Here is a 26,794-nt window from a genome sequence, read left to right on the forward strand (position 1 = left end):
AATTAACATGTGGGAAGTTACCTCATATTAACTGTTAATGCAGCAGCTAAAGTGCCCTATTAACACCACCTGAATAACTGTATTTCGTTACCTGCCTTTCAGTTAACACATGGTAGAAAATTTTTCTCTGTATTTAACTGAATGGTAAATGTTGAGAACACCTCTAATAGTTAGCATAGTAGAGGCATTATATGTAGTAGATGTTAATTTTGACCATTAACTTGCTGTACTTGCAAAGTCTTACCATACTTATTGTATTTTTGTTGTTCTTTCTTTGTTCAAAAGATTTGAAGGTTGTATTGATCAATAAGGTGGTATATAAATTATTTTAAATAAGTAAAAGGAAGAACAAGAAAGGCCAATTCTGCAACTCCAGCAAACACAAGCTTCATTTGCAATTACACTTACAAGTCATGAACAGGTTTTATACCATACCCAAGAACACACAAACTTAGTTCAAAAGTAATTGCTGAAAATTCATCCATTATTCTCAATGAAAAAAATCTATCATATTTAGTAACTGGCAAACCCTGCTCAGAAAATTAACAAGTAAATGCTAGCAAACAGTGTCTGATGTCTTTTGTCCAATGTTTAAATTTTAAATGTGGATTACAATCAATTTCTTTGCAAAATTCAAATGATTACTACTACATCCCTAAATAAAGTCATAGAGGATGGTAACCTTCATGGCGCAGCAGTTCCAACCCTAAACAAAGACATAGACAAGATAACCTGCATGGACTGGTGGGTACAATTCTAGCCAATTCTTGGGCAGATTAGATGGGTCAAGCTATGCAAATTCAACAGCAGGCAGGTAATGGAGATTTTGAAAAAATGCCAGCACACATACATATGTGGTTGAGTGAATTTAAATTTGAAAATCAAATTAATCATTTGTAAAATAAATAAATAAATAAAATTAAAAACACATACACAAAAGCTGTAGAATTCAAAAGGTCTGACCTCTGTTGAGATAGATGTAATTACATATAGGCCCTTATTTTAGATGCCCTATTCACAATGTGGACTTCAAAAACTGGCATTTAGATGTATATATATTTCATGTACATCCAAAGGCATAAAGCAGTTATGGCTAAAGTCATAACAAATCCTTCAGAGTACGGATGGACCAATGGATTTCCAAAAAAGAGAAGATGGCCTAGACGTGACACATAATCCACTAAAACAGATAATCATCTAGGAACCTGAAAAAGGCAATCACAATGTCCACCAGAAGATGTGAAAACTGAATGCAATGGCCCAGCCAAACAACCTTGAGGAACTAGAAGAAATGGCATCATGTGCCGAAACATGAATCCGTGTTGAGTTATTTGGCTAGACTATTGAAATCAGTTTTCGCATCTTCTGGTTGACATTGTGATTGCCTTTTTCAAGTTCCTGGATGATTATCTGTTTTAATAAAGAGTGATTTATACATCACTTCTAGGCCCTCTTCTCTTTTGTGGAAATCCATTGGTCCATCTCTACTGTGAAGTATTTCATACACATAGCATAGCATAGCATAGTAGTTGACAGCAGATAAAGACCTGTTTGGTCCATCCAGTCTGCCCAACAAGATAAACTCAATACATATTGTATGTGACATATAATGATATAATGATATACCATATATCTTCATGCCTTTTTATCGCCCTCTAAGCTCCCATTGTTTCCTTCCAAAGTTTCAATGTTTGTGTTCCATTGTTACATTCCTTAACGACACCTCAATTGTTTCGCATAACTCTGCACAATGTAATCCATAACCAATCTGTAACAAATTGTATTTCCAACATTTAACTCATATTGTAAGCCACACTGAACCCGCAAAAAGGTGGGAAAATGTGGGATACAAATGCAATAAATAAATAAATAAATAAACCTGCGATAAGACATCTGAAGGAACAGCAACAAGAGGTACCAACAGATAAAATTCTGAGTAGCCATATACGGACTGATATTCAAAGTGATTTAACTAGCCAGAAACAGCTCCTGGATGGTTAAATCACCTGTTCAGGGTTAACTGCTAATTTTCAGCAGCACCTTACCAGTTAGTGTTACTGAAAATAACTGGCTAGTGCCAAACTGAACACCAGCTATTTTGGGGGCATTTCGAGGGTGGAATCGGCACTTGGCCAGTTAAGTGCCGATATTCAGCACTTAACCAACCAGGGTAACCTCATGAACAAGACTGCATAAAAGTCAGTCCAGTCTTTATACGGTGCCCTACAGCCAGTTAAATGCTGAATATCACACTAAGGGGCCGTTTTACTAAGCTGTGGTAAAAGGGGCCCTGCGCTTGCGGCGGGGTCTGTTTTTGCCGTGCACTGAGATCCTTTTTACCACAGCAGGTAAAATGGCTGAAAAAAGAAATGTTATGCGGTAAGATTTTACTTACTGTGTCACCATGTGGGGGGGGGGGGGGGGCAAGAGCAAGTACTGCAACCCACTGAGATGGCAGTAAGGGCTCCCACACTAACCCAGCAGTAACCGGGCATCATACAGAAGTGCCCAATTACTGCCTAGTAACTGATGAAGTATAAAATAGGGATTTATTCTCCCTAGCGCTACAAATGGTGCATGCTGGGGTTGGAACTACCGCCAGTGCCTGCGCTGGGACAGCAGTAGCTCCAGATTAGCGCATGCCAAGCCAGCAGTGGGCTTACTGCCGCTTTGTAAAAGGACCCCTTAACCGGCTATGGGTTAGCCGGCTCCGCAAACCTGGAAACTCAATACCTGTGCCCGGACATGGCCCAGCATTGAATTTCCATGTTTAACACCAGCAGCAGTCAGCAAGACACTGATCGCCGTTGGCTGAATATCGGGCCCACAATAGATAAATTCACATGTCTTTCACCTTCGTGGCCAGTTTTTGTTCCTTAGCCTAATTACAGAAGAAAAATATCAGCTTCTCTTTTGAAAAGCACAAATTCTTACCTGGATATATGCTTGATATATTATGTCAAAAACAAAAGCTTGTGGCATTTCACTTGCTCGGTGTCTGGTACGTTCTAGTGAATGCTCTAAACAACCATCTGGAGAGGAAGCAATAACAGTAGAGACAAGAGGTCGGATGGCTCCAGCTGCCTAAGAAACAAAAATTTAAAATGCAAGTTAAAAAATGGTATGTATTATACTGTTTCTTTTAACTAATTTCTGAGTAATATACATGTCAATAGGAATTAAGACCATACCTTCATTGCTGAGCCCCCCAAAACCCACTCCCCACAACTGTAGAACACTACCATAGCCCTAAGAGGTGAAGGGGGCACCTACATGTGAGTACAGTGGGTTTCTGATGGGTTTTGAAGGGCTCATATTTACCACCACAAGTGTAACAGGTAGGGGGGGGATGGGCCTGGGTCCGCCTGCCTGAAGTGCACTGCACCCACTAAAACTGCTCCCGGGACCTGCATACTGCTGTCAGGGAGCTGGGTATAACATTTGAGGCTGGCAAAAAATATTTTTTAAGTTTTTTTTTAGGGTGGGAGGGGGTTAGTGACCACTGGGGGAGTAAGGGGAGGTCATCCCCGATTCCCTCCGGTGGTCATCTGTTCAGTTCGGGCACCGTTTTGAGGCTTGGTCGCAAGAAAAAATGGACCTAGTAAAGTCGGCCAAGTGCTCGTCAGGGACGCCCTTCTTTTTTCCATTATCGGCCGAGGACGCCCATGTGTTAAGCACACCCCAGTCCCGCCTTCACTATGCTTCCGACACGCCCCCAGGAACTTTGGTCATCCCCGCGACAGAAAACAGCTGGGGACGCCCAAAATCGGCTTTTGATTATACCAATTTGGGCGACCCTGGAAGAAGGAAGCCCATCTCCCAATTTGTGTCGAAAGATGGGCGCCCTTTTCTTTCGAAAATAAGCCTGTAAGACAAATATAACAATCAACATACAGATTAACATTGTGCTTTAACAATTAATTCCGTATGCATGCTCAAATTTATAAAGCTTTCTCCTTCTTTTTTGGTTCTCAACATAGATGGCAATTTATTCTACAATGAAAACACTGTACATACAAATGAACAAGTACACTCAACTTCGTGTAATATCTTCACCCCAGGAGTCACTAACAAATCCTGATTTTCACCTCTCTGAAGCTTTTTGAAAATAAATTGGTGAAGGCCCATTCAGCGCTTTAAAAACCACCATCAGTATTTTAAACTCCATTTGTTCTTCCACTGGCAACAAAAGGAGCTCAGTTAAATAAGGCTTAACATGTTAATTCCTACATTTCACAAATATCAGCCTAAGGGGGAATGTTATCAAAGTGGGCTACCATTAAGATGGGTTATTTTACTGTTAACCTGAGTTATTAGTAACTAGGGGACCTTTTACAAAGCTGCATTAGGTGCTAACACATGCCTAAAGCAGCAAAGCTGAACACGAGACATGCTAGAGTGGGGCATGGGTGGGGAATGGGCATAAAAGTGGTAAAACCAGTAACAAGAAGTGACAAAACACAAGATGAGGAAGCCAAAGCTAGAGGATGGAAATAAGTCTTTATTGCTTCCAAAGTACTACAAGCGTATTTTCAAAAGACACGACATGGCCATGTTTTAGCTGGTGTGCCTTCGTCAGGAGCCCTTACCAGGCAGTAAGGGCTCCCACATTAATTTTTTTTAATGGCCACACACTAATGATAAAACTACATATATTCTCACATATGGTGACATCATCTACAGAGCACGGTTCGGACACTGCCAAGTGCACTGTCAATTTAAATCCTTGAGGCAGTGTCCCCACAGGGCATGTGAGGGTGCCTTTCCACCCGACACTGGAGCTCATGACCAGCAGTACAGTACTAAAACTAAGAAGAGAACTCCAAAGGAGGCAAAAAGGATGTAAGAATATATGTGTGATATATGACTGCTGTCCTCCGAGAACACCTGCTACAGGTAAGTAACTTAGCTTTCTCTGAGGACAAGCAGGCATAATCTTCTCACATATGAGAGTCACTAGCTACCAGCCTCACAACATAAATGAGTTTTGCAACTTAGTTGATATTAAGCCTGGTGGAGAAAAGGGGCCAGAGGGTGGAGTTGAGTTTTAAGTAGTAAAAAGATTCTGCAGGACTGCTTGTCCAAACTGGCTATCCCGCCCAGAATGCTACTCCAGACAGTAGTGAGCAGTGAAGGTGTGGACAGAAAAACATGTAGCTGCCTTGCAAATGTCTTCAATGGAGGCAGAGAGAAAATGAGCTACTGAAGCTGCCATGGCTCTTACATTGCGAGTCGTGACATGGACATGTAGGGTCAGCTCAGCCTGAATATACTTGTAGGAGATGTGAAGGGGCATAATCGAACGGCGCCGGCCATCTATATGGCCGGCCATCTTTGAGACCAGCTCCGCAAAGAGGCGGTGCCAACCGTATTATCGAACAAGATGGCCGACCATCTTTTCTTTCGATAATACAGTTCGGGCCGGCTAAATCTCAACATTTAGGTCAAATGTTGAGATCACTGGGTTTACAGATGGCTGGCTTCAAAAAAGTGGAAAAAAAACCCAAGTGCTTGGGTTTTTTCAGTAGTACCAGTGGGATTTGAACCAGCCACCTCTGGATTACAAGACTGGTGCTCTAACCACTTGACCACAGCTCCACTTACTTGGATGTCCCTCCCTTCTGATTATGCCCCTTCAGGTCTCTCTCAGCCAATCACAGACAGGGGTCTCTCTCAGCCACTCACAGACAGCTAAATGCACTGTGATTGGCTGAGAGAACATCCACACTCTTAGGTTATGTGCTGGCTTTGAACCCATTGATATCATATACATTTTTATAAAATGGATGCTCAGACTGCACGCACGAGGCGCAAAACCTTCTGCTCAGTGTGCTGCTGCGGCTCGGAAAACAACTAGAATGTTGGGTATTATTAGGAAAGGTATGGAAAACAGGTATGAGGATGTTATAATGCCGTTATATCGCTCCATGGTGCGACCGCACCTTGAGTATTGTGTTCAATTCTGGTCGCCGCATCTCAAGAAAGATATAGTGGAACTGGAAAAGGTGCGGTGAAGGGTGACTAAAATGATAGCGTGGATGGGACGACTTCCCTATGAAGAAAGACTAAGAAGGCTAGGGCTTTTCAGCTTGGAGAAGAGACGGCTGAGGGGAGACATGATAGAGGTATATAAAATAATGAGTGGAGTGGAACAGGTGGATGTGAAGCATCTGTTCATGCTATCCAAAAATACTAGGACTAGGGGGCATGCGATGAAACTACAGTGTAGTAAATTTACAACAAATCGGAGAAAATATTTCTTCACCCAACGCGTAATTAAACTCTGAAATTCGTTGCCGGACAACGTGGTGAAGGTGGTTAGCTTGGCTGAGTTTAAAAAGGGGTTAGACGGTTTCCTAAAGCAAGTCCATAAACCGCTACTAAATGGACTTGGGAAAAATCCACAATTCCGGGAATAACGTATAGAACGTTTGTACGTTTGGGAAGCTTGCCAGGTGTCCTTGGCCTGGATTGGCGGCTGTCGTGGATAGGATGCTGGGCTCAATGGACCCATTCTGAATGGGTTGTGTCGCACTTGCTGCACGGAAATCACTAGCGTGGTTTAGTAAAAGAGTACTAATATTTTTTTTGTTAGGTGAAAAGTTATTTGAATCCCTCTAGGCTTGGGATTCTGTGTAAATATATGCTTGACAGGACCCATTCCCTTAATCCAAATTACTATGATTAATTTTCCTCTTATCCATGGCTGCATCCAAATAGCATAATTAACAGTTGTCATAGATATAAATATACTTCGTAATATGTATTTTATTCAAAACATATATTCTGTTATTGTATAATAATCAAATACCCTGCAAAGGCAAAGTCTATAATTACAGACAATTCTAAAACAAAACAAAAGAGCTAATAACTATGAATCCATGAATTCGGCAGGTAGTAACATGCGTATCTTTTCAGACATCTGTTCTAAAACTAATAAAGAAAAAAAAAAACAGCGTGTAGTAGGAAAAAAATGTCACCACATAATGATTCCTTTAGTTAACTGAATTATCTTTATTGAAAAACTATTTACTCTTAAATTTATTGTATAAGATCTTCAAAGCTTAAAAAATCACCGGTAATTACAAGATTAACATATTTCACAATAAGCCACTGTTAACTGTACTCTACAGATTCAAATGAGAAATGTAATGGCTTCTAAAGAATAAGGGTGCCTATAGATTATATGACATGCAAACTAAGTTCCCTGTATGTTGTGATATTTTTTATTATAACCTAAGAATAATCCTAAAATAATGTAGTAAGTAAGCTCTCCGGACCACACAGAGGACCTTCTTCAGTAGTCTCATCCACAATCTATCCAGTATTAACTATTAACTATTTATTAACTAGATAATGATCAAAGATACAGAAGCATGGTTATTTGGAAGTTCTTTGAATGCCACCATGTATGCAGAGAATATTTTGGTTTTTCTTGGGGGGAAAGGAATGAATTTCACTTCTAAGCCAGGGCAGGTGGAGTATGATCTCAGTCTCTCAAATGTACTGCTAACACTTGCCATAATACTTGCATTGTGCCAAAGACAGCTTCCCTCTGGAGTTCGTAAGATGCAACACGTATATGTAACCTATCCAAGTGTGTTTGTAAATTCTGTTTGATCAAGCCAGTGGTGCCCAAAACTATGGGAAATATTTCTGTATCTTTCTGCTACATTTTCTTGGTCTCGGACTGCATTTCTTGGTTCTTAAGGATCTTCCCTCTCTCTCCATGCGATTTACAGAGTAGTCACTTGGGACTGACACCTCTATGATATAACGCCATTCTGGTGTTGTTGTGGAGGTAACTGTGATTATTTGATTTTAATCTTAGCTAATACGAGCTGAAAATGTTGCTGGATGTTCCCCCAGCACTTTTAGGTGCTGAAACTAATTTTTGGCATTGAAGGTAATCTTCTCATATTGGAAGTCCTTACACCAAGCCACCTACCAGGAATGGTGGAACTTATTGCTTCAAATTTACAAATACGAATCACACCTTGCAAAGAAATCGCCTCGTTTTGTGTTATATTTTATTTATTTATTGCATTTGTATCTTATTTTAATACTGTACAGTGATAAGCACTAAACTTGGTGTATCTCATGGCCTATGCGTGCTCCATGCTTTGATTTGTATCCTCCAGCCCCCCCCCCCCCCTTTTTTTCTCTTCTTCTTCTCTCTTTTCTTAATTTAATCTTAACCTAGATATGGATAGCTACTTCTTAAACATGAGCTCCAGTATTACCATATTTTGTAGAATGTTGCTTGTTGCTATGTTGTGAGCTCTTGTTTATCTCTGTATTGAAAATCAATAAAAGAAATCAAACTAGAAACTAATTGTCCTGAATCTGCCACATTAGCAATTAATGTGCAGTAAGGGCCTCTACATGAACTGTAAGGTGGAGTCCCTGCCCATACCATGCTCTCTAACAGGAATTTTCATGTTAAGTATTTTAATATGGTGGTTAGAATACACTAATAGTCAATGTGCTACATTAACTCTTAGGGCCCTGTTTACTTAGGGGCTCATTTTCGAAAGAGAAGGACGTCCATCCTTCGACATAAATCGAAAGATGGATGTCCTTCTCCCAGGGACGTCCAAATCGGTATAATCGAAACCCGATTTAGGACGTCTCCAACTGCACTCCATCGCAAGGATGGCCAAAGGGGGCGTGTCGAAGGCGTAGCGAAGGCAGGACTTGGGCGTGCCTAACACTTGGACGTCCTTGACCCATTATCGAAAAAAACAATGATGTCCCTGACAAACACTTGCACGTTTTCACCCGGACCTATTTTTCTTACGACTAAGGCACAAAAAGGTGCCCAAAATGACCAGATGACCACCAGAGAGAATTGAGGATGACCTCCCGTTACTCCCCAGTGGTCACTAACCCCCTCACACCCTGAAAAAACATCTTTCAAAATATGTCGTGCCAGCCTCTATGCCAGCCTCAGATGTCATAGTCAGGTCCATGACAGCGCATGCAGGTCCCTGTTGCAGATTTAGTGGGTACTGCAGTGCACTTCAGACAGGCGGACCCAAGCCAATACCCCCCCCCCCCTACCTGTTACATTTGTGGCGGGAACAGCGAGCTCTCCAAAACCCACCACAAACCCACTGTACCCATATTTAGGTGCCCCCCTTCGCCCGTAAGGGCTATGGTAGTGGAGCACTTTTCACCGGTTCATAAATGTTTCCCCTAAGTATTCCCCCCCCCCCCCAAAGGGGCCCCTTAGAGGCCTTGTTAACCGTTCTCCACAACCACAGTACGCTTGTGCATAACAGTTCAGACACTTTAACTCAAAAAGCCCTCTGTGCACTCAAATAGAAACAAAAATTTAAATCACCTTTCTTTCTCCAGTTCAAGTCAATTATCCTGCAGCAAGCAGGGCAGGCAGATCACCTCCTCCTACTTCCACAGTATAAATCCTTCTGTGGCCTCCCACTCTGCCTTTAAATGCTGGAATCGTCTGGATTTGTATTTTCCAAATCCACTGTAGTCTGTTCCTCTGGAAGCTCTGGGGGTTAAGACAGCACCTTTTCCTGCCATACCCCCTGTTAATGTACTTGGTTTTTTACCTTGTGTATATCTTACTGAAGAGATACTGCACTCCAGTCACCCAGCTCTGAGCTACTGTCTTCTATGCTATGGGGCAGTGCTTCCGAATTACATCTGACTGTGAGTAATCTTTGTGTTATTCAGTAAAGGAACTTCAGAAATATAGAGTCTTCAGGTGTGAACTGGGGTGCCAAGGTTAAACGTCAGGATATCTAAACTTAGAGGACAGTTTATGAGAGGCCTGGACACTGTTTTTCCATTTTAGAGCTGAAGCAGTTTGATAGGGAAAAGCAAACTGTAGAGAGGGTTGTGCCTAAAAGTTTATTTTTTTCTCCTTGTAAAACCTGAAACATCCTTTTGTTCCTGAGAGATGATCTATAGAGGTAATGTGAAACTAGAAATGGACGTGAAACATTTTGCAAAAGGTGACCACGTAAAACTGTTGAAAATGAAAGGCGCTTTCAAAAGGGGTACGAACAGCCGATCACACACAGAAAAAAAACAGGAGGTGCTATTGTTCAGCATTTACTTAAACAAAAGCTTTTATAAGACAGGCAGACATTGAGAGGCTGTGTCTATAAAGCTGATGTTATTTTTTCTCTCCGTGTGAAGGCGCTGAATCTCTAATATCAGCATGGTAAAGTGTATGTTTGGTGCTCTGATTATTTTCTGATAGGAAGGTGATGTCCTTGAGGGTTTTGCAGAGTATTGTTAAACAGTCTATTAAGACAGTCACACAGATGTTTTGCTTGCATGCATGCGTGTGTTCTTAAGAGGTAGAGATGATGGCTGACTGAACATTTTAGCTGTAATGGACTTCTGCCTGCCAACATGTGTTATAGAGGGTTGAAAAAACAAACAGAGGGGTGATCAGGCAAAAAAAACGGTTTAAGGCCAGGGGAAATACAAACTGCATACGCTCCTTTCGAATTGCAGGGGGAGGTGTCAGACGATTGACAAAACAATTGACATCACGTCGCATCATGTGCTTATCCAAGATGGTGGCAAGTAGTGTGAAACAGGAAGTCTCATAGGGGAGTCCACTAATCACCACCATCTTGGAAAAGGGGCATTGCCTAGATGGAATTATGGCATCATTTCCTGTGACATCAACAAAATGGGCAGGGGAGCAGCTATGCAAATAAGGGAGGGGATTGGGATAGTGCTATGCAAAAGGGATGGGGCTTGGGGCGCGGTCATGCAAAAGGATATAGCTGAGTGGGGCTATGAAATTTGGTGACATCATCAAAAGGGGTGGGGTGGAGAGTAGGCAGGGCTAGGGCAGGGAGTAGAAGAGGCTATAGTAGATCCTCTAATCTGATTAGCTGAGATATGTAACTTACAGAACTGACAAATTCTCTATAAGAAAAGACGAAAGAGGCTAGGGCTCTTCAGCTTGAAGAAGAGAAGGTTGAAGGGAGGTATGATAGAGGTCTATAAAATTCTATTTGGAGTGGAATCGGTAGACATGAATCACTTGTTTACCCTTTCCAAAAATACAAGAACAAAGGGGCACATAATGAAGCTACTAAGCAGTAAATTTAAAACAAAACAGAGAAAATATTTCTTCACTCAACATGTAATTAAACGCTAGAATTCATTGCCAGAGAATTAGTAAAAACAGTTAGCTTTGCAGGGTTTAAAAAAGGTTTGACAAGTTCCTAAAAGAAAAGTCTATATGCCATTATTAAGATACAAAAATCCACTGCTCATGCCTGAGATAAGCAACATAAAATCTACTTTACTCTTTTGGGATCTTGCCAGGTACTTGTGATCTGAATTGACCACTGCTGGAAACAGGATACTGGGCTTGATAGACCTTTGATTGGCTTAGTATGGTGATGCTTATGTAGTAGATGACAAAAATGATAAAGGGGATGGGACGAGTTCCCTATGACGAAAGGCTGAAGCGGCTAGGGCTCTTCAGCTTGGAGAAAAGACGTCTGAGGAGAGATATGATAGAGGTCTATAAAATAATGAGTGGAGTGGAACAGGTAGACTTGAATCGCTTGTTTACTCTTTCCAAAATACTAGAACTAGGGGGCATGCGATGAAACTACAAAGTAGTAAATTTAAAATGGATCAGAGAAAATTTTCCTTCACTAAACATGTAATTAAACTCTGGAATTCGTTGCCAGAGAATGTGGTAAAGGCAGTTAGCTTAGTGGGGTTTAAAAAGGTTTAGACGGCTTCCTAAAGGAAAAGTCCATAGACCATTTGGACTTGGGGAAAATCCATATTTCTGGGATAAGCAGCATAAAATGTATTGTACTTTTTTGGGAACTTGCCAGGTATTTGTGACCTGGATTTGCCACTGATGGAAACAGGATGCTAGACTTGACGGACCTTTGGTCTGTCCCAGTATGGCAATACTTATGTACTTAGTTATAGGTAGTGCTGGGTTTACCTGAAGAGTTTAAAATCATATCCACAGCCAGGCCAATAACCTGGAAGCCGGTGTCAAATATCCAGTGTAAAGTGTCTGTTAACATTTTAAAGCAACACCAACTGTGGAGTTTAAATACTAGGGGATTGGGGTGGTGTTGTTTTTTTTTTTTTTTTTACAAACATAACCTTTTACAAAGCCGTGCTGTGTTGGCAATACTGCACCAGAAGCTGATAGCGTGGCTTTGTAAAAGTGGGGAAAGACATTTGTTTTTAAAATGTGTCAAAATCACTCCCATAGTATTGAATAAGAACAGATAGCAGCACTTTGGCACACACATACACCAGTCTCCATTTAAGTTTCACTGCTGCTGGAGGCAAATGACAGGCATGCATTTATTTCAGTGTCTGTGTAGGAATATTGGTGGAGAAAGTGGAAAGTATTAATGAAACACCAACGTAACCCCTCCTTCTGCAAATCAAATTTTTTAGGCCATAAAAAATATTTTCTATTCTTTACCATATGTGTACGAAATGCTGACTTTTATAACTAATTTTATCATTATTTGGGTGCTACCCATTATTTTAGCTTCCAGAGCCAAAACCAATAAGCAAATCATCCCCAAAGTACAATGCATCAAAAGCATAAATGCCATAATTTAACATCATCATCGTAATTGCTGCATTAGGATTCGCTTTATTAGTTTTGGATAGCTTGCAGATTTTGAATCCTACAGGCAAATAAACTCATTAGCAACATAATAAAGCAATTTACTTGTCTGACGTGGAGTTAGGGAGTGCAAAACACAACTTGAACGACTGCCATTTTTAAGACATTAAAACTTCATTAGATTATGTTATCAATCTGGTATGCTGAAAGTGAATAGAACTAATGTATTATTTATATTTAATGAGTGATTTAATGCAACAAGCCTGGTAGGTTTAATATCAGAAAATCTCTTCTTACACTGCAGCAGGAAATAATCACTTTTCAACTCAGACATTATCCTAAATCTTTGGATCGCCAAACTGTTGCAGCACACTATTAAAGTTAGAAAAAATAAAGAAGAGATTTACAATTGTATTCTTTGTAATCAGATCAAAGTATTAAACACAGAGGGATCATCAAAACAAGCATGACACAACACAGATAATACAGAGCGTCTTCTCTTGATGTTGGAACTGTGAGTGTGCAAAGTGGATAGATATCCCATTCAAATATAATTTAACCTGCAGTCACCCTTAGACCTGTTTACTAAGCCGCACTAGCATTTTTAGTGTGCGCTAAACACTAGAGTCGCCCATATGTTCCTATGGATGACAGCGTTTAGCACACACTAAAAACGCTAATGCACCCTTAGCACTGCTTAGTAAACAGGGCTCTTAGATTATGAATTCTTCAGGATACAGGCATTGTATATATCCTATACTCTAACATATACTGCAAACATTACATAAAACAGTTATCACTGGTAAGCTGCAGTGCAGTTACAGAAAAATGCACCCATGTGGGTGTATGATCCATTATACCTCTCAGAAATAGATACTTTTAAATTAAAATGTATTCTCCTTCATATTTGCTGATTTGATACATGTCGGGAACTGTTTCTTACTTCCCCAGGGGCCCACTGAGCACCTGCTTTCCTCAATCATGGGACTAGCCTAGCCAGAAAGCAGAGGACAGGTGAGCGCTCAAGCCCACTGGTACATATTTCAGTGCACTGCTGTCTCACTCCCTGTATCTGATCTCACATTTGCTACGTCTGTTTATAACTCTGGAATACTTTTTGATTCTGAACTCTGGATATTATTTTGTTTTTATTTATTAACACTTACTACCAATATACAAAAAAAGTATACTCAAATATTTGCAAAACCGTCAAACTATTGTCCTTGTCGTACTGACTAAAGGGTCCTTATACAAAGGCGCGCTGAAAAATGGTTTGCGGTAGTATAGGCGCGGCATTTGGGTGTGCGACAATCCGTTTTTTAGCGTGCCTGTAAAAAAGGCCTCTTTTTTTTTGGTCAAAAATGGACGTGCGGCAAAATCAAAACTGCCGCTCTTCCAAACGCGCACCAGAAAATAAAAAAATAATTTTCAAAAGCATGCCAAAATTGAAATTACCACAAGGGCATTTTGCGGTAACTCCAATTTGGCACATGTTTGGCGCATGTGGAGGGGCATAATCGAATGCGAACGCCTATCTCCATGGGCGTCTATGTCCAAAAACGGGTACGTGAAGAGGAGAAACAGACCGTATTATCGAAAAAATGGACGTATTTCAGCTGGGCGTTTGTTTTTTTTTAGCGATAATGGAAACTAAAAACGCCCAGCTCAAAAACATCCTAATCCGAGCCATTTGGTCGTGGGAGGGGCCACGATTCGTGGTACACTCGCCCCCCTGACATGCCAGGACACCAACTGGGCACCCTAGAGGTCAGTGCGGTGGACTTCAGACAACGCTCCCTCATGCACAGCTCCCTTACCACGGGTGCTGAGTACCCAACCCCCCTCCCCCAAAACCCACAAATGTACAACACTACCATAGCTCTTAGGGGTGAAGGGGGCACCTACATGTGGGTACAGTGGGTTTTGGAGGCCTCCCATTTACCAGCACAAGTGTTACAGGTAGGGGGGGGATGGGCCTGGGTCCACCTGGCTGAAGTGCACTGCAGTACCCACTAAAAGTGCTCCAGGGACCTGCATACACGCAGACCTCTAGGACTTGTTGCTGCTGTATAACATTGGCATACCAGTTGACACCTGAAGACTAATCTCTCCGAAAACGTCCTTTATTGGAATAAGCACGCTTACTCACAGTTAACTGCAGATCAGAGGTTGTGCCCCACTGGCAATGAGTCTCCCTGGTACTGAGATGAGCAGTAGGTCAGAGCTGGCAGAATGGTGTACAATGCCCTCTTTCAGCCACATTCAAGGTAAGAACTAAGTTCTGTAACGTGGCTAACACATGAAAGGGATCTAAAACTGGCTTACAAAAATGGCCACTACCTCATGGACTATCAGAAACAAAACAGGGCACACTCTGACCCAGTAAGCAGGGGGAAAAGCACCATGGGAGTAGAGCCTACCAACTACCAACATCGTGAGCATTTGCCACAAGCTAATGGAATCACGGAGCCCAATATCCGACACCTACCACAATACATTGCTGATGTGACTCTGCAGTGCGCATAACAGAAAAGGTGTCACACTCACCCGAGAGCCACACCAGAACCAGGGAGAGGCTGTCACAGGATAGAACACATTCTGCTGTCATGGAGGTGGGTACGGCATTTGAGGCTGGCATACAGGCTGGAAAAAAAGTTTTTAAAGTGGGGTATTTTTGGTGGGAGGGGGTTAGTGACCACTGGGGGAGTCCGGGAGGTCATCCCCGATTCCCTCCAGTGGTCATCTGGTCAGTTGGGGCACTTTTTTGGGACCTGTTCATGAAAAAAAATGGTCCAAAAAAAGTGACCCAAAATTGCGGTAAAACGCCTTTTTTTTCGATTATCAGCTAAAGACGCCCATCTCTCCTCTGCCGATAAAGGGTATGATACATACCTGTAGCAGTTGTTCTCCGAGGACAGCAGGCTGATTGTTCTCACGACTGGGTTGACGTCCGCGGCAGCCCCCACCAACCGGAAGAAGCTTCGCGGGACGGTCGGCACGCAGGCCACGCCCACCGCGCATGCGCGGCCGCCTTCCCGCCCGTGCGCGACCGCTCCCGCCAGTTGAATGACAAGCAATAAAATATGAAACACACAACTCCAAAGGGGAGGAGGGAGGGTAGGTGAGAACAATCAGCCTGCTGTCCTCGGAGAACAACTGCTACAGGTATGTATCATACCCTTTCTCCGAGGACAAGCAGGCTGCTTGTTCTCACGACTGGGGTATCCCTAGCTCTCAGGCTCACTCAAAACAATAACCCAGGTCAATTGAACCTCGCAACGGCGAGGGTACAACAGAAATTGACCTACGAAGAACAACTAACTGAGAGTGCAGCCTGACCAGAATAAATTCGGGTCCTGGAGGGTGGAGTTGGATTTACACCCCAAACAGATTCTGCAACACCGACTGCCCGAACCGACTGTCGCGTCGGGTATCCTGCTGGAGGCAGTAATGAGATGTGAATGTGTGGACAGAAGACCACGTCGCAGCCTTGCAGATCTCTTCAATAGTGGCTGACTTCAAGTGGGCCACCGACGCTGCCATGGCTCTGACACTATGAGCCGTGACATGACCCTCAAGAGTCAGCCCAGCCTGGGCGTAAGTGAAGGAAATGCAATCTGCTAGCCAATTGGAGATGGTGCGTTTCCCGACAGCGACCCCTAGCCTGTTAGGGTCGAAAGAAATAAACAATTGGGCGGACTGTCTGTGGGGCTGTGTCCGCTCCAAGTAGAAGGCCAATGCTCTCTTGCAGTCCAATGTGTGCAACTGACGTTCAGCAGGGCGGGTATGCGGCCTGGGGAAGAATGTTGGCAAGACAATTGACTGGTTAAGATGGAACTCCGACACCACCTTCGGCAGGAACTTTGGGTGAGTGCGGAGCACTACTCTGTTGTGATGAAATTTAGTATATGGAGCATGAGCTACTAGGGCTTGAAGCTCACTGACCCTACGAGCTGAAGTAACTGCCACCAAGAAAATGACCTTCCAGGTCAAGTACTTCAGATGGCAGGTATTCAGTGGCTCAAAAGGAGGTTTCATCAGCTGGGTGAGGACGACGTTGAGATCCCATGACACAGTAGGAGGCTTTATAGGGGGCTTTGACAAAAGCAAGCCTCTCATGAATCGAACGACTAAAGGCTCTCCAGAGATGGCTTTACCTTCCACACGATAATGGTAAGCACTAATCGCACTAAGGTGATTCCTTACTGAGTTGGTCTTGAGGCCAGACTCTGATAAGTGCAGAAGGTATTCAAGCAGGTTCTGTGCAGGGCAAGAACGAGGTTCTAGGGCCTTGCTCTCACACCAAACGACAAACCTCCTCCACTTGAAAAAGTAACTCTTTTTAGTGGAATCCTTCCTAGAGGCAAGCAAGACCCGGGAGACACCCTCAGACAGACCCAACGCAGCGAAGTCTACGCCCTCAACATCCAGGCCGTGAGAGCCAGGGATTGAAGGTTGGGGTGCAGCAACGCTCCGTCGTTCTGCGAAATGAGAGTCGGAAAACACTCCAATCTCCACGGTTCTTCGGAGGACAACTCCAGAAGAAGAGGGAACCAGATCTGACGGGGCCAAAAGGGCGCTATCAGAATCATGGTGCCGCGGTCTTGCTTGAGCTTCAGTAAGGTCTTCCCCACCAAAGGTATGGGAGGATAAGCATACAGGAGGCCGGTCCCCCAATGAAGGAGAAAGGCATCTGACGCTAGCCTGCCGTGTGTCTGAAGTCTGGAACAGAACAGAGGCAGCTTGTGGTTGGTCTGAGAGGCGAAAAGATCCACCGAGGGGGTGCCCCACTCTCGGAAGATCTTGCGTACCACTCTGGAATGGAGCGACCACTCGTGCGGTTGCATGACTCTGCTCAGTCTGTCGGCCAGACTGTTGTTTACGCCTGCCAGGTACGTGGCTTGGAGAAGCATTCCGAACCGACACGCCCAACGCCACATACCGACGGCTTCCTGACACAGGGGGCGAGATCCGGTGCCCCCCTGCTTGTTGACGTAATACATTGCAACCTGATTGTCTGTCCGAATTTGGATAATTTGGCAGGACAGCCGATCTCTGAAAGCCTTCAGTGCGTTCCAGATCGCTCGGAGCTCCAGGAGGTTGATCTGCAGATCCTTTTCCTGGAGGGACCACAGACCCTGGGTGTGAAGCCCATCGACATGGGCTCCCCACCCCAGGCGAGATGCATCCGTCGTCAGCACTTTCGTGGGCTGCGGAATTTGGAATGGACGTCCCAGGGTCAAATTGGTCCGTATGGTCCACCAGAGCAGTGAAGTGCGGCAACTGGTGGAGAGGCGGATGACATCCTCTAGATTCCCGGTGGCTTGAAACCACTGGGAAGCTAGGGTCCATTGAGCAGATCTCATGTGAAGACGAGCCATGGGAGTCACATGAACTGTGGAGGCCATATGACCCAGAAGTCTCAACATCTGCCGAGCTGTGATCTGCTGAGACGCTCTGGTCTGCGAAGCCAGGGCCAAGAGATTGGTGGCCCTCGCTTCGGGAAGGTAGGCCTGAGCCGTCTGGGAATTCAGCAGCGCTCCTATGAATTCCAGAGACTGAGTTGGCTGGAGATGGGACTTTGGGTAATTTATCACAAACCCCAGCAGCTCCAGAAGTTGAATAGTGCACTGCATGGACCGGAGGGCTCCGGCCTCCGAGGTGTTCTTGACCAGCCAATCGTCGAGATATGGGAACACGTGCACTCCCAGCTTGCGTAGGTAGGCCGCTACCACCACGAGGCAGTTTGTAAACACTCGTGGGGCAGAGGCGAGCCCAAAGGGCAGCACACAATACTGAAAGTGCCGTGCGCCCAGGCGGAATCTGAGATACTGTCTGTGAGCTGGCAGTATCGGGATGTGAGTGTATGCGTCCTTTAAATCCAGGGAACATAGCCAATCGTTTTTCTGAATCATTGGCAGAAGGGTGCCCAAGGAAAGCATCCTGAACTTTTCTTTGACCAGGAATTTGTTCAGGCCTCTCAGGTCTAGGATGGGACGCATCCCCCCTGTTTTCTTTTCCACAAGGAAGTACCTGGAATAGAATCCCTGCCCTTCCTGCCCGGGTGGTACGGGCTCGACCGCATTGGCGCTGAGAAGGACGGAGAGTTCCTCTGCAAGTACCTGCTTGTGATGGGAGCTGAAAGACTGAGCTCCCGGGGGACAATTTGGAGGCAGGGAGGCCAAATTCAGGGCGTATCCGTACCGCACTATTTGGAGAACCCACTGGTCGGAGGTTATGAGAGGCCACCTTTGGTGAAAGAATTTTAACCTCCCTCCGACCGGCAGGTCGTCCGGTACAGACACTTGTAGGGCGGCTATGTTCCCATGGATCCAGTCAAAAGCCCGTCCCTGGCTTTTGCTGTGGAGGCGCAGGGGGCTGCTTAGGCGCACGCTGTTGACGGGAACGAGCGCGCTGGGGCTGTCCCTGTGCCTGACGAGGCCTTCGGGCCGGCTGGTTGTACCTACGCTTCGCAAAAGAATAGGGTGCAGCCTGCCGGGCCCGGGAAAAACGCCCGCCCGCGGGGGCGGGTGCTGAAGGCGCCCGGTGGGAGAGCTTGTCGAGAGCGGTTTCCCGCTGATGCAGTTGGTCAACCATCTGCTCGACCTTCTCACCAAAAATATTATCCCCCCGGCAAGGGACGTCAGCCAGTCTCTGCTGGGTGCGGTTGTCCAGGTCAGAGGCACGCAGCCATGAGAGCCTGCGCATCACTATACCTTGGGCCGCAGCACGAGATGCCACGTCACAGGTGTCAAAAATCCCCCTGGACAGGAACTTTCTGCACGCCTTCAGCTGCCTGACCACCTCCTGATAAGGCCTGGACTGCTCCGGCGGGAGCTTATCGACCAGGTCCGCCAGCTGTTGCACATTGGTCCGCATGTGGATGCTCATATAGAGCAGGTAAGATTGGATGCGGGTCACGAGCATGGAGGATTGGTAGGCCTTCCTCCCAAATGAGTCCAGAGTGCGAGACTCCCGCCCCGGGGGCGCCGAGGCGGTATCCCTCGAACTCCGTGCCCTCTTGAGAGCAGAATCCACGACCGCTGAGTCATGGGGCAACTGGGGCCGCATGAGCTCTGGGTCAGAGTGGATCCTGTACTGGGACTCTGCTTTCTTGGGAATGGTGGGGTTAGTTAGTGGTCGCACCCAGTTCCGAAGCAGCGTCTCCTTCAGGACATTGTGCAGCGGTACCGTGGAGGACTCTCTAGGTGGTGATGGATAGTCGAGGACCTCGAGCATCTCGGCCCTCGGCTCTTCCACAGAGACCACGGGAAAGGGAATGCTTATAGACATATCCCGCACAAAGGAGGCAAAGGAGAGACTCTCAGGAGGTGAGAGCTTCCTCTCCGGTGACGGCGTGGGGTCCGAGGGAAGGCCCGTAGACTCCTCTGAGGAGAAATATCTCGGGTCCTCCTCTTCCCCCCACGAGTCCTCATCCTCGGTATCGGACATTAGCTCATGTAGCTGAGTCCGGTACCGGGCCCGGCTCGACGTCGAGGCACCAAGGTCTCGGTGTCGTCGAGCGGTGGACTCCCGCGCCGGCGGGGACGGAGCTCCCTCCATCGACGTCGACGGGGACTCCACCTGCGTGGCGGTCGAGACCGGCACCGCAAGCGGCGGCGGTTGTCGACAGCCCCGGCGCCGGGCTAGAGCTCGCCGGCGCCACAGTCATCGGCGCCGGGGGCGCAAGCACCCCCGACGCCGGCACAGCCTGGCGCATCAGCCCTTCCAGGATCCCCGGAAGGATGGCTCTGAGGCACTCGTCCAGGCCCGCTGCCGGGAAAGGCGGTGGGGCCGGTAAGGGTGTCGGTGCCAGAAGCTGCTGGGGGCCAGGAGACGGCACCGAGGTGCCGGAACCCCGACGCGTCGGTACCTCCACCACCGACGGAGATCTCTCCTCTCTGCGATGACGCTTCGGCGTCGACTCCTCTTCAGGGTGCACCGAGGGCTCCCGGTGACGGCGCTTCTTATCTTTTTTCCGGTGCACGTCACCGGTGCCGGAGGGCATGGAGGAGGAGGAGGTCGATCCCCCTCGGTCTCGAGGTACCGGGTCCGACAGGGTTCGGTCCCGTGGCTCACGAGTTGAGGGAGTGACCGGGGCCGACTGCCCACGCGGCCTCTCAACCCCACTCTCACCGGCGGACCGGCGGGCCAACGGGACCTGTTCTCCTGGGGTCGCTGCCATCGGTGCCGATGTCTCGGGCATCGATACCGGTACCGAAGAACCGGCCTTCGATACCGATGCCGTCGAGGTCGACGTCGAGGGGCCGGCGCAAGTTCCAAAAAGACGGTCCCGCAGAACTTGCCTCGCAACCTGAGTCCGTTTCCGGAGACCGAGACACAAAGCGCACGACTTGAGATTGTGCTCCGGCCCGAGGCACTGGAGGCACCAAGCGTGGGTGTCGGTCTGCGAGATCGGCCGGCCGCAGCGACCACACTTTTTAAATCCACTCGGGACCTTCGAGGACATCGACGGAAAAAATCGCGTCGGCGAAGTCAAAGTCGGCAATGGTGGCTAAAATCACACCACGAAAAAATCAACCGACCGAGCGGCCACTAGGCCGCAACGTGGCGTCCCCGCTAGAAAGCGAGGGAAAAGGGGGAGCGCGTGCTCCACACGCGCAAAAAAAAATTTTCTTTTTTTTTTTTTTTTTTTTTTAAAACAATACAAACAAAAAACAGAGGGAACCGAACGGTCCAAGCGACGATCCGCGTAAACGCGGTCGAAAATCCGGCGGCTGAACAGAGAGAGAGGCAAACGCACCACTCTCTCAGTCGCGGGAAAAAAGTAACTGGCGGGAGCGGTCGCGCACGGGCGGGAAGGCGGCCGCGCATGCGCGGTGGGCGTGGCCTGCGTGCCGACCGTCCCGCGAAGCTTCTTCCGGTTGGTGGGGGCTGCCGCGGACGTCAACCCAGTCGTGAGAACAAGCAGCCTGCTTGTCCTCGGAGAACCACGCCCCAGTTCTGCCTTCACCACGCCTCCAACACGCCCCCGTCAACTTTACCCGTTTCCGCGACGGATTGCAGTTGGAAACGTCCAAAATCGGCTTTCGATTATACCGATTTGGGCGCCCACGGGAGAAAGACGTCCATCTCCCGATTTGGGTCGCAATATAGGCGTTTTTCTCTTTCGATTATAAGCAGGATAGGCACCTATGTGGCTTAGTAAAAGGGCCCCTATATCTCTTTCTCTGCTGAAATAATCATTAATTCCCTTTTGCACTATGGTTTTCATTCTGACAGCTATTTATTCCATACCCTCTCCAAATACCATCATTATATATTCAAAAATACCACTGCCTATTATCATTACATTTTCCCACCCTCAGAGCATAGCTGACTCTACCTTTTTCCAGGTCAAAACAAAAAGCGTCACACTAATCTACAAATTCTTCCACAGGACTGCCCATTTCTCTCTCTAAGTCCACAATTAAGTGTATGCACCTTGGATTTCTCTGTTACTGCCTTGTCACTACTCCATCCTCCAACCTTAGCACTATAGTTGGAAAACCTGTAGGACAAAAAAAAGCTGGACTTCTACATTTGTGTCCTATTTTCAGACAAATTGAGTAGCCTATAGTTGCAGCTGAAAATTCATCTTAATTTAGGAGCTTAAAAGAGTGAAGGGTAATTCTATAAAGGGTGCCTAAATTTAGGCACCAATTGAATGCACTAATTAATTTAAAATATCATATGAATAATATCACAAATTGGCATTTAAATGCATTGAACTAGATTATATATATCACACTTAAAAAATCAGCGATGAATAAAACGCCTACGCGTATTCTATAACGTACATCTAAATGTAGGCATACTTTATAACAGTGTTTCCCAAGTCAGTCTTAGAGTACTCCCCTTGCCAGTCAGGGTTTCAGGATATCCACAATGTTAGCTAATTAAGTTGTACACGCAAATCCAAAATATGACCGGCTCCTTTTGGATGACTGATTCTCTCTTCAAATTCACAGCCTGACTTGTCTTTCATTTTTCACCACTATCCTAATCAATTTTTATAATCAGATATTCATGTCCTGTCAAATCCCTTGTGTCTCCTCTCATTCCTTTCATCCTTCTCTGTCTATTTATGATATTGCAATATTCTAGAAAAGTACTCTAGCGGAAACTAAAATAAAGCTGCTTTAATGTACTCTAGAACCCACTGCTATCTATGCCACTCTACAAGCTCGAGACTTTCAAAAGGTCCCTTTAGTTCTTTAGAAATCAAGAGGAGCAATACGTGTGCTTGGCATCAAGAAACAGACAGCCCAATTTTCAGCTGGTGTAGTAACCAGAGTAAGTTAAACACTGGCCATGGCATTGAAATCAACCCTTATATTCTGCACCGCTTCCGTATAGGAAGTAGTGGTCAATATACAAAGAATGTGGTCACCGTGTTATTATGCATTTAGTTTAGTCCTGCTATACCAAATTATGCATAAAGGGGGGGGGGGGGGGCAAAAGTGAGAAGTGAGGCAAATCTTGGACCACAGTATCAGCAAATGGAACTAGGTCCCGGATCATTATGGCAGCCATAAAGAAAACGGATTGCCCTGCCTCCACAAGACACCTACTACTACTAAATACACAACTATCAAACCTCTGCTTTCCAAATGGACAGATGGAAAAGAAATGTTTGCTGTCAGCAAAGTTTTTCTTACCAGCCACACAAAATAGCCCTGAGACTAGTATAGAATCTATTCCTCACTCTCCGTCTCCTATTTGGGCCACAATAGGATTTAAAGGCTACTAGCCCAGGGACACAGTAAACATACATTCTTAGCCACCCTCTCCTCCCCCACAACACACTCACAAAGAGATGTTCCTCCCTCAAAAGGCACATGCTTTCTTGATAAACAGAAAATACATGCGTCATTACAAGAGAAACAAGTATGTGAGAGGGACAGAAATATTAGAGGGGAAGGAACTTGCAAAGAGAGGGAGCGGAACGGGGTCACGATGGCCGAGGGGAGTAAGAAGGTGATAGGGAGTCTGAGATTAAACAGAAGATCTGACAGGAATTCAGGTGGGCAGAAAGGAAGAGACAATGGTAGGGTGTTAAGACAACATGGAGAGGAGGGACAGATCTGAGCAAGTAGTGGAGAGGAATAAAAGGTAAATGGAAAGAAAGGAGTGTGGCAGATCAATGGAGTTATGTGTAAGAGACTAGAAGGTAATAAGGAGGAAATGCAAGAGAAGGCTGAGCACCCCTACTTTTTTTTCACTTAAGCTCCTGAAAGAAAGATTTGGTATAGCTAAAATGAGTTGTAGAAGTTGTAAATACTAACGTTTACTCAAGATTAAAATATAACTCAGTACAGAAAAGGAGATAATGGTTTTATTATTTTTGACTGCCAACTGAATTATTTAAAAAGACTCTTAACATATTTGCTTTAAAGAAGCAGTTAAACATAGCCAGCTGCAGGGTTAGACTTGCTGAAAGCTGCTATACTGGCATGCAACTTTTACATTTGCATGTATTAGGATAAATAGAGCTGTAATTTCAGTGCCTGTAAGCAGTCAGGAGCTCTGGGTTCCCTCCTTGTCAATGTCTTAACCTCCTACTGGGTGGTCCCTGAGCTGTTCTGCAACAAGAACCAAAAAGGACATAAGGGCAGCTGAAAAACATAGAAACAGAAATTCTCAGTTACAGCGCAGATAACTATTTCCTAAACATACTTCTTTGATTACTGTGCAACATTAGACCAAATGCTATGCACATCCAGGTCTGACTTGTGGCCTACACAACATTTGGACTGAAAAATTGTACAGTAGTGAGAATCCAAACCATGCATGCACACACACAAGGATAAGTAACAGCCAAGAAACTCGACCCAGATCGGGAGATGGGCGTTTTTCTCGCAAAGGCGCCCAAATCGGTATAATCGAAAGCCGATTTTGGGCGTTTCCAACTGCACTCCGTCGCGGAAACAAATAAAGTTGACGGGGGCGTGTCGGAGGCGGGACTGGGGCGTGGTTATCAGCCGAGGAGAGATGGGCGTCTGTAGCTGATAATCGAAAAAAAAAAGGCGTTTTTACCGCGATTTTGGGTCACTTTTTTTGGACGCTTTTTTTTCACGAACAAGTCCCAAACAAGTGCCCCAACTGCCCAGATGACCACTGGAGGGAATCAGGGATGACGTCCCCGGACTCCCCCAGTGGTCACTAACCCCCTCCCACCAAAAAAAACCCCCACTTTAAAAACTTTTTTCCCAGCCTCTATGCCAGCCTCAAATGCTGTACCCACCTCCATGACAGCAGAATGTGTTCGATCCTCTCACAGCCTTTCCCTGGGTCAGATGTGGCTCTCGGGCGCACTACAGGGTCACATCAGCATTGCATTGTGGTGGGTGTAGGGTATTGGGCTCCGTGATTTCATTAGCTTGTGTTACAGTCTCACGATGTTGGTAGTTGGTAGGCTCTTCTCCCATGGTGCTTTTCCTCCAGCCTACTGGGTCAGAGTGTGCCCTGTTGTGTTTCCTGTTGTAGTCCATGCGGTAGTGGCAATTTTTGTAAGTCAGTTTTAGTTCCCTTTCCTGTGTTAGCCACGTTAGACAACTTAGTCCTTACCTTGAATGTGGCTGAAAGAGGGCATTGTACAGCATTCTGCCAGCTCTGACCTACTGCTAATCTCAGTACCAGGGAGACTAGTTGCCAGTGGGGCACAACCTCTGCAGTTAACTATGAGTAAACGTGCTTATTCCAATAAAGGACGTTTTCAGAGAGATTAGTCTTCAGGTGTCAACTGGTGTGCCAATGTTATACAGCAGCAACAAGTCCTAGAGGCCTGCGTGTATGCAGGTCCCTGGAGCACAGGTGGTGTTCTCATCAATTCTCCCCGTTGAGGTTAAAAGCCCAAGGCATAGAAGTTTGCATCTATATGGCTGCAAAGACGGTGTCATCAAGAGCATTTTGGATTCCTGGACCATTGGATACTTTTCCAAGGGCTGCTGAGCAAAGATGGTGTCCATCTATCAAAGAAGGATTGAAGTGTTTTCAGCAGCAGACTGGCTAACCTACTGAAGAAGGCTTTAAAATAGAATCATTGGGGCAGGGTTATCAAAGCCCCCAGGTAAATGAAGCCTTAAATATCGCTACACAAAAGGGAAAAGGGGCAATGTCTGGAAAGCAGTATATACTAATGTCTGAACTATGGGAAATAAGGTTTTCAATCTTGAAGCAATAGTGGAAGAGGCTGATTTTGATTTAGTGGTGATCACAGAGACATGGTTCACAGAGAACCATGACTTGAATATAGTTATACCAGGTTGTAATCCGTTCATGAAAGACAGGGTAAGAATAAAGGGAGAGGAGTAGCATTATATGTTAAAGATAATATTAAAGACACACAATTGCAGGAGCTTAGCCACGATTGGGTGGCTGGGAGGCGGGGCTAGTGCTGGGGAGACTTCTACGGTCTGTGCCCTGAAAAAGACAGATACAAATCAAGGTAAGGTATACACAAAAAGTAGCACATATGAGTTTATCTTGTTGGGCAGACTGGAAAACTCTTTTTATTGGAAAAAACTAAAAACAAATAACATACAAATCAAAAACAAGCCCCTAGCTATACACGGTCCTCCTATCTATGTACACCCCCTCCCCCTCCTCAATAGTACAGTGGAAACTGTTTATTAGAAAGACCAAAGAAAAAAAACCGGACATGCAAATCAAACCCCAGGCTCCTAGCTAGACATGGTCTGCCTATCTATGTACACCCCCTCCTCAATAATACAATGGATCAACCCCCCCCCCCGACCCCCCACAACCCCTTCAGACAACTGGCACACAATCCCCTGGGAAGCATGTCCCCTCATGGCGGCTTAAGCCTCACGTGTCTCCACCACCTCGAAGCCACCCCCACCCCTTTTTCCACCCTTTCCCACTTCGCCGCTTCCTGCACCGCCCTTACCACATCCCAGCTGACTACCTCCGCCGGCCGGACCTCCTGGTACAGGGACACCCTGCAGCGCGCCATCCAGAGGCAGTACCGCAATATCACCGAAATCAGAAAGCGTGTTACCGGATCCCCGCGTCCCTCTCCACCCTCTGGGCCATACACCCAGTCCGCATAGCTGTAGTTGCGGAAACTGGGGATCTGCAGCAACGAGGAAACCCGGTCAGAGACCTGGACTGTAAATGGGCACCTCACCAGGAAATGCTCCATCGTCTCTTCAGTTC

At 45.8% G+C, this 26,794-nt stretch overlaps 1 protein-coding gene across 1 annotated transcript in view; it reads right to left on the reverse strand.

The window, feature by feature from the left end:
• CRPPA (CDP-L-ribitol pyrophosphorylase A) overlaps nt 1–26,794 on the reverse strand; it is a 252,691-nt gene that overhangs the window by 196,403 nt on the left and 29,494 nt on the right. The window contains exon 3 of the mRNA XM_030201326.1: nt 2,935–3,084. Coding sequence (XP_030057186.1) covers nt 2,935–3,084 — 150 coding nt within the window. The remainder of the gene's footprint in view (nt 1–2,934; nt 3,085–26,794) is intronic.

This window comes from Microcaecilia unicolor, chromosome 1 (assembly GCF_901765095.1).
Source record: "Microcaecilia unicolor chromosome 1, aMicUni1.1, whole genome shotgun sequence".
NCBI lineage: Eukaryota > Metazoa > Chordata > Amphibia > Gymnophiona > Siphonopidae > Microcaecilia > Microcaecilia unicolor.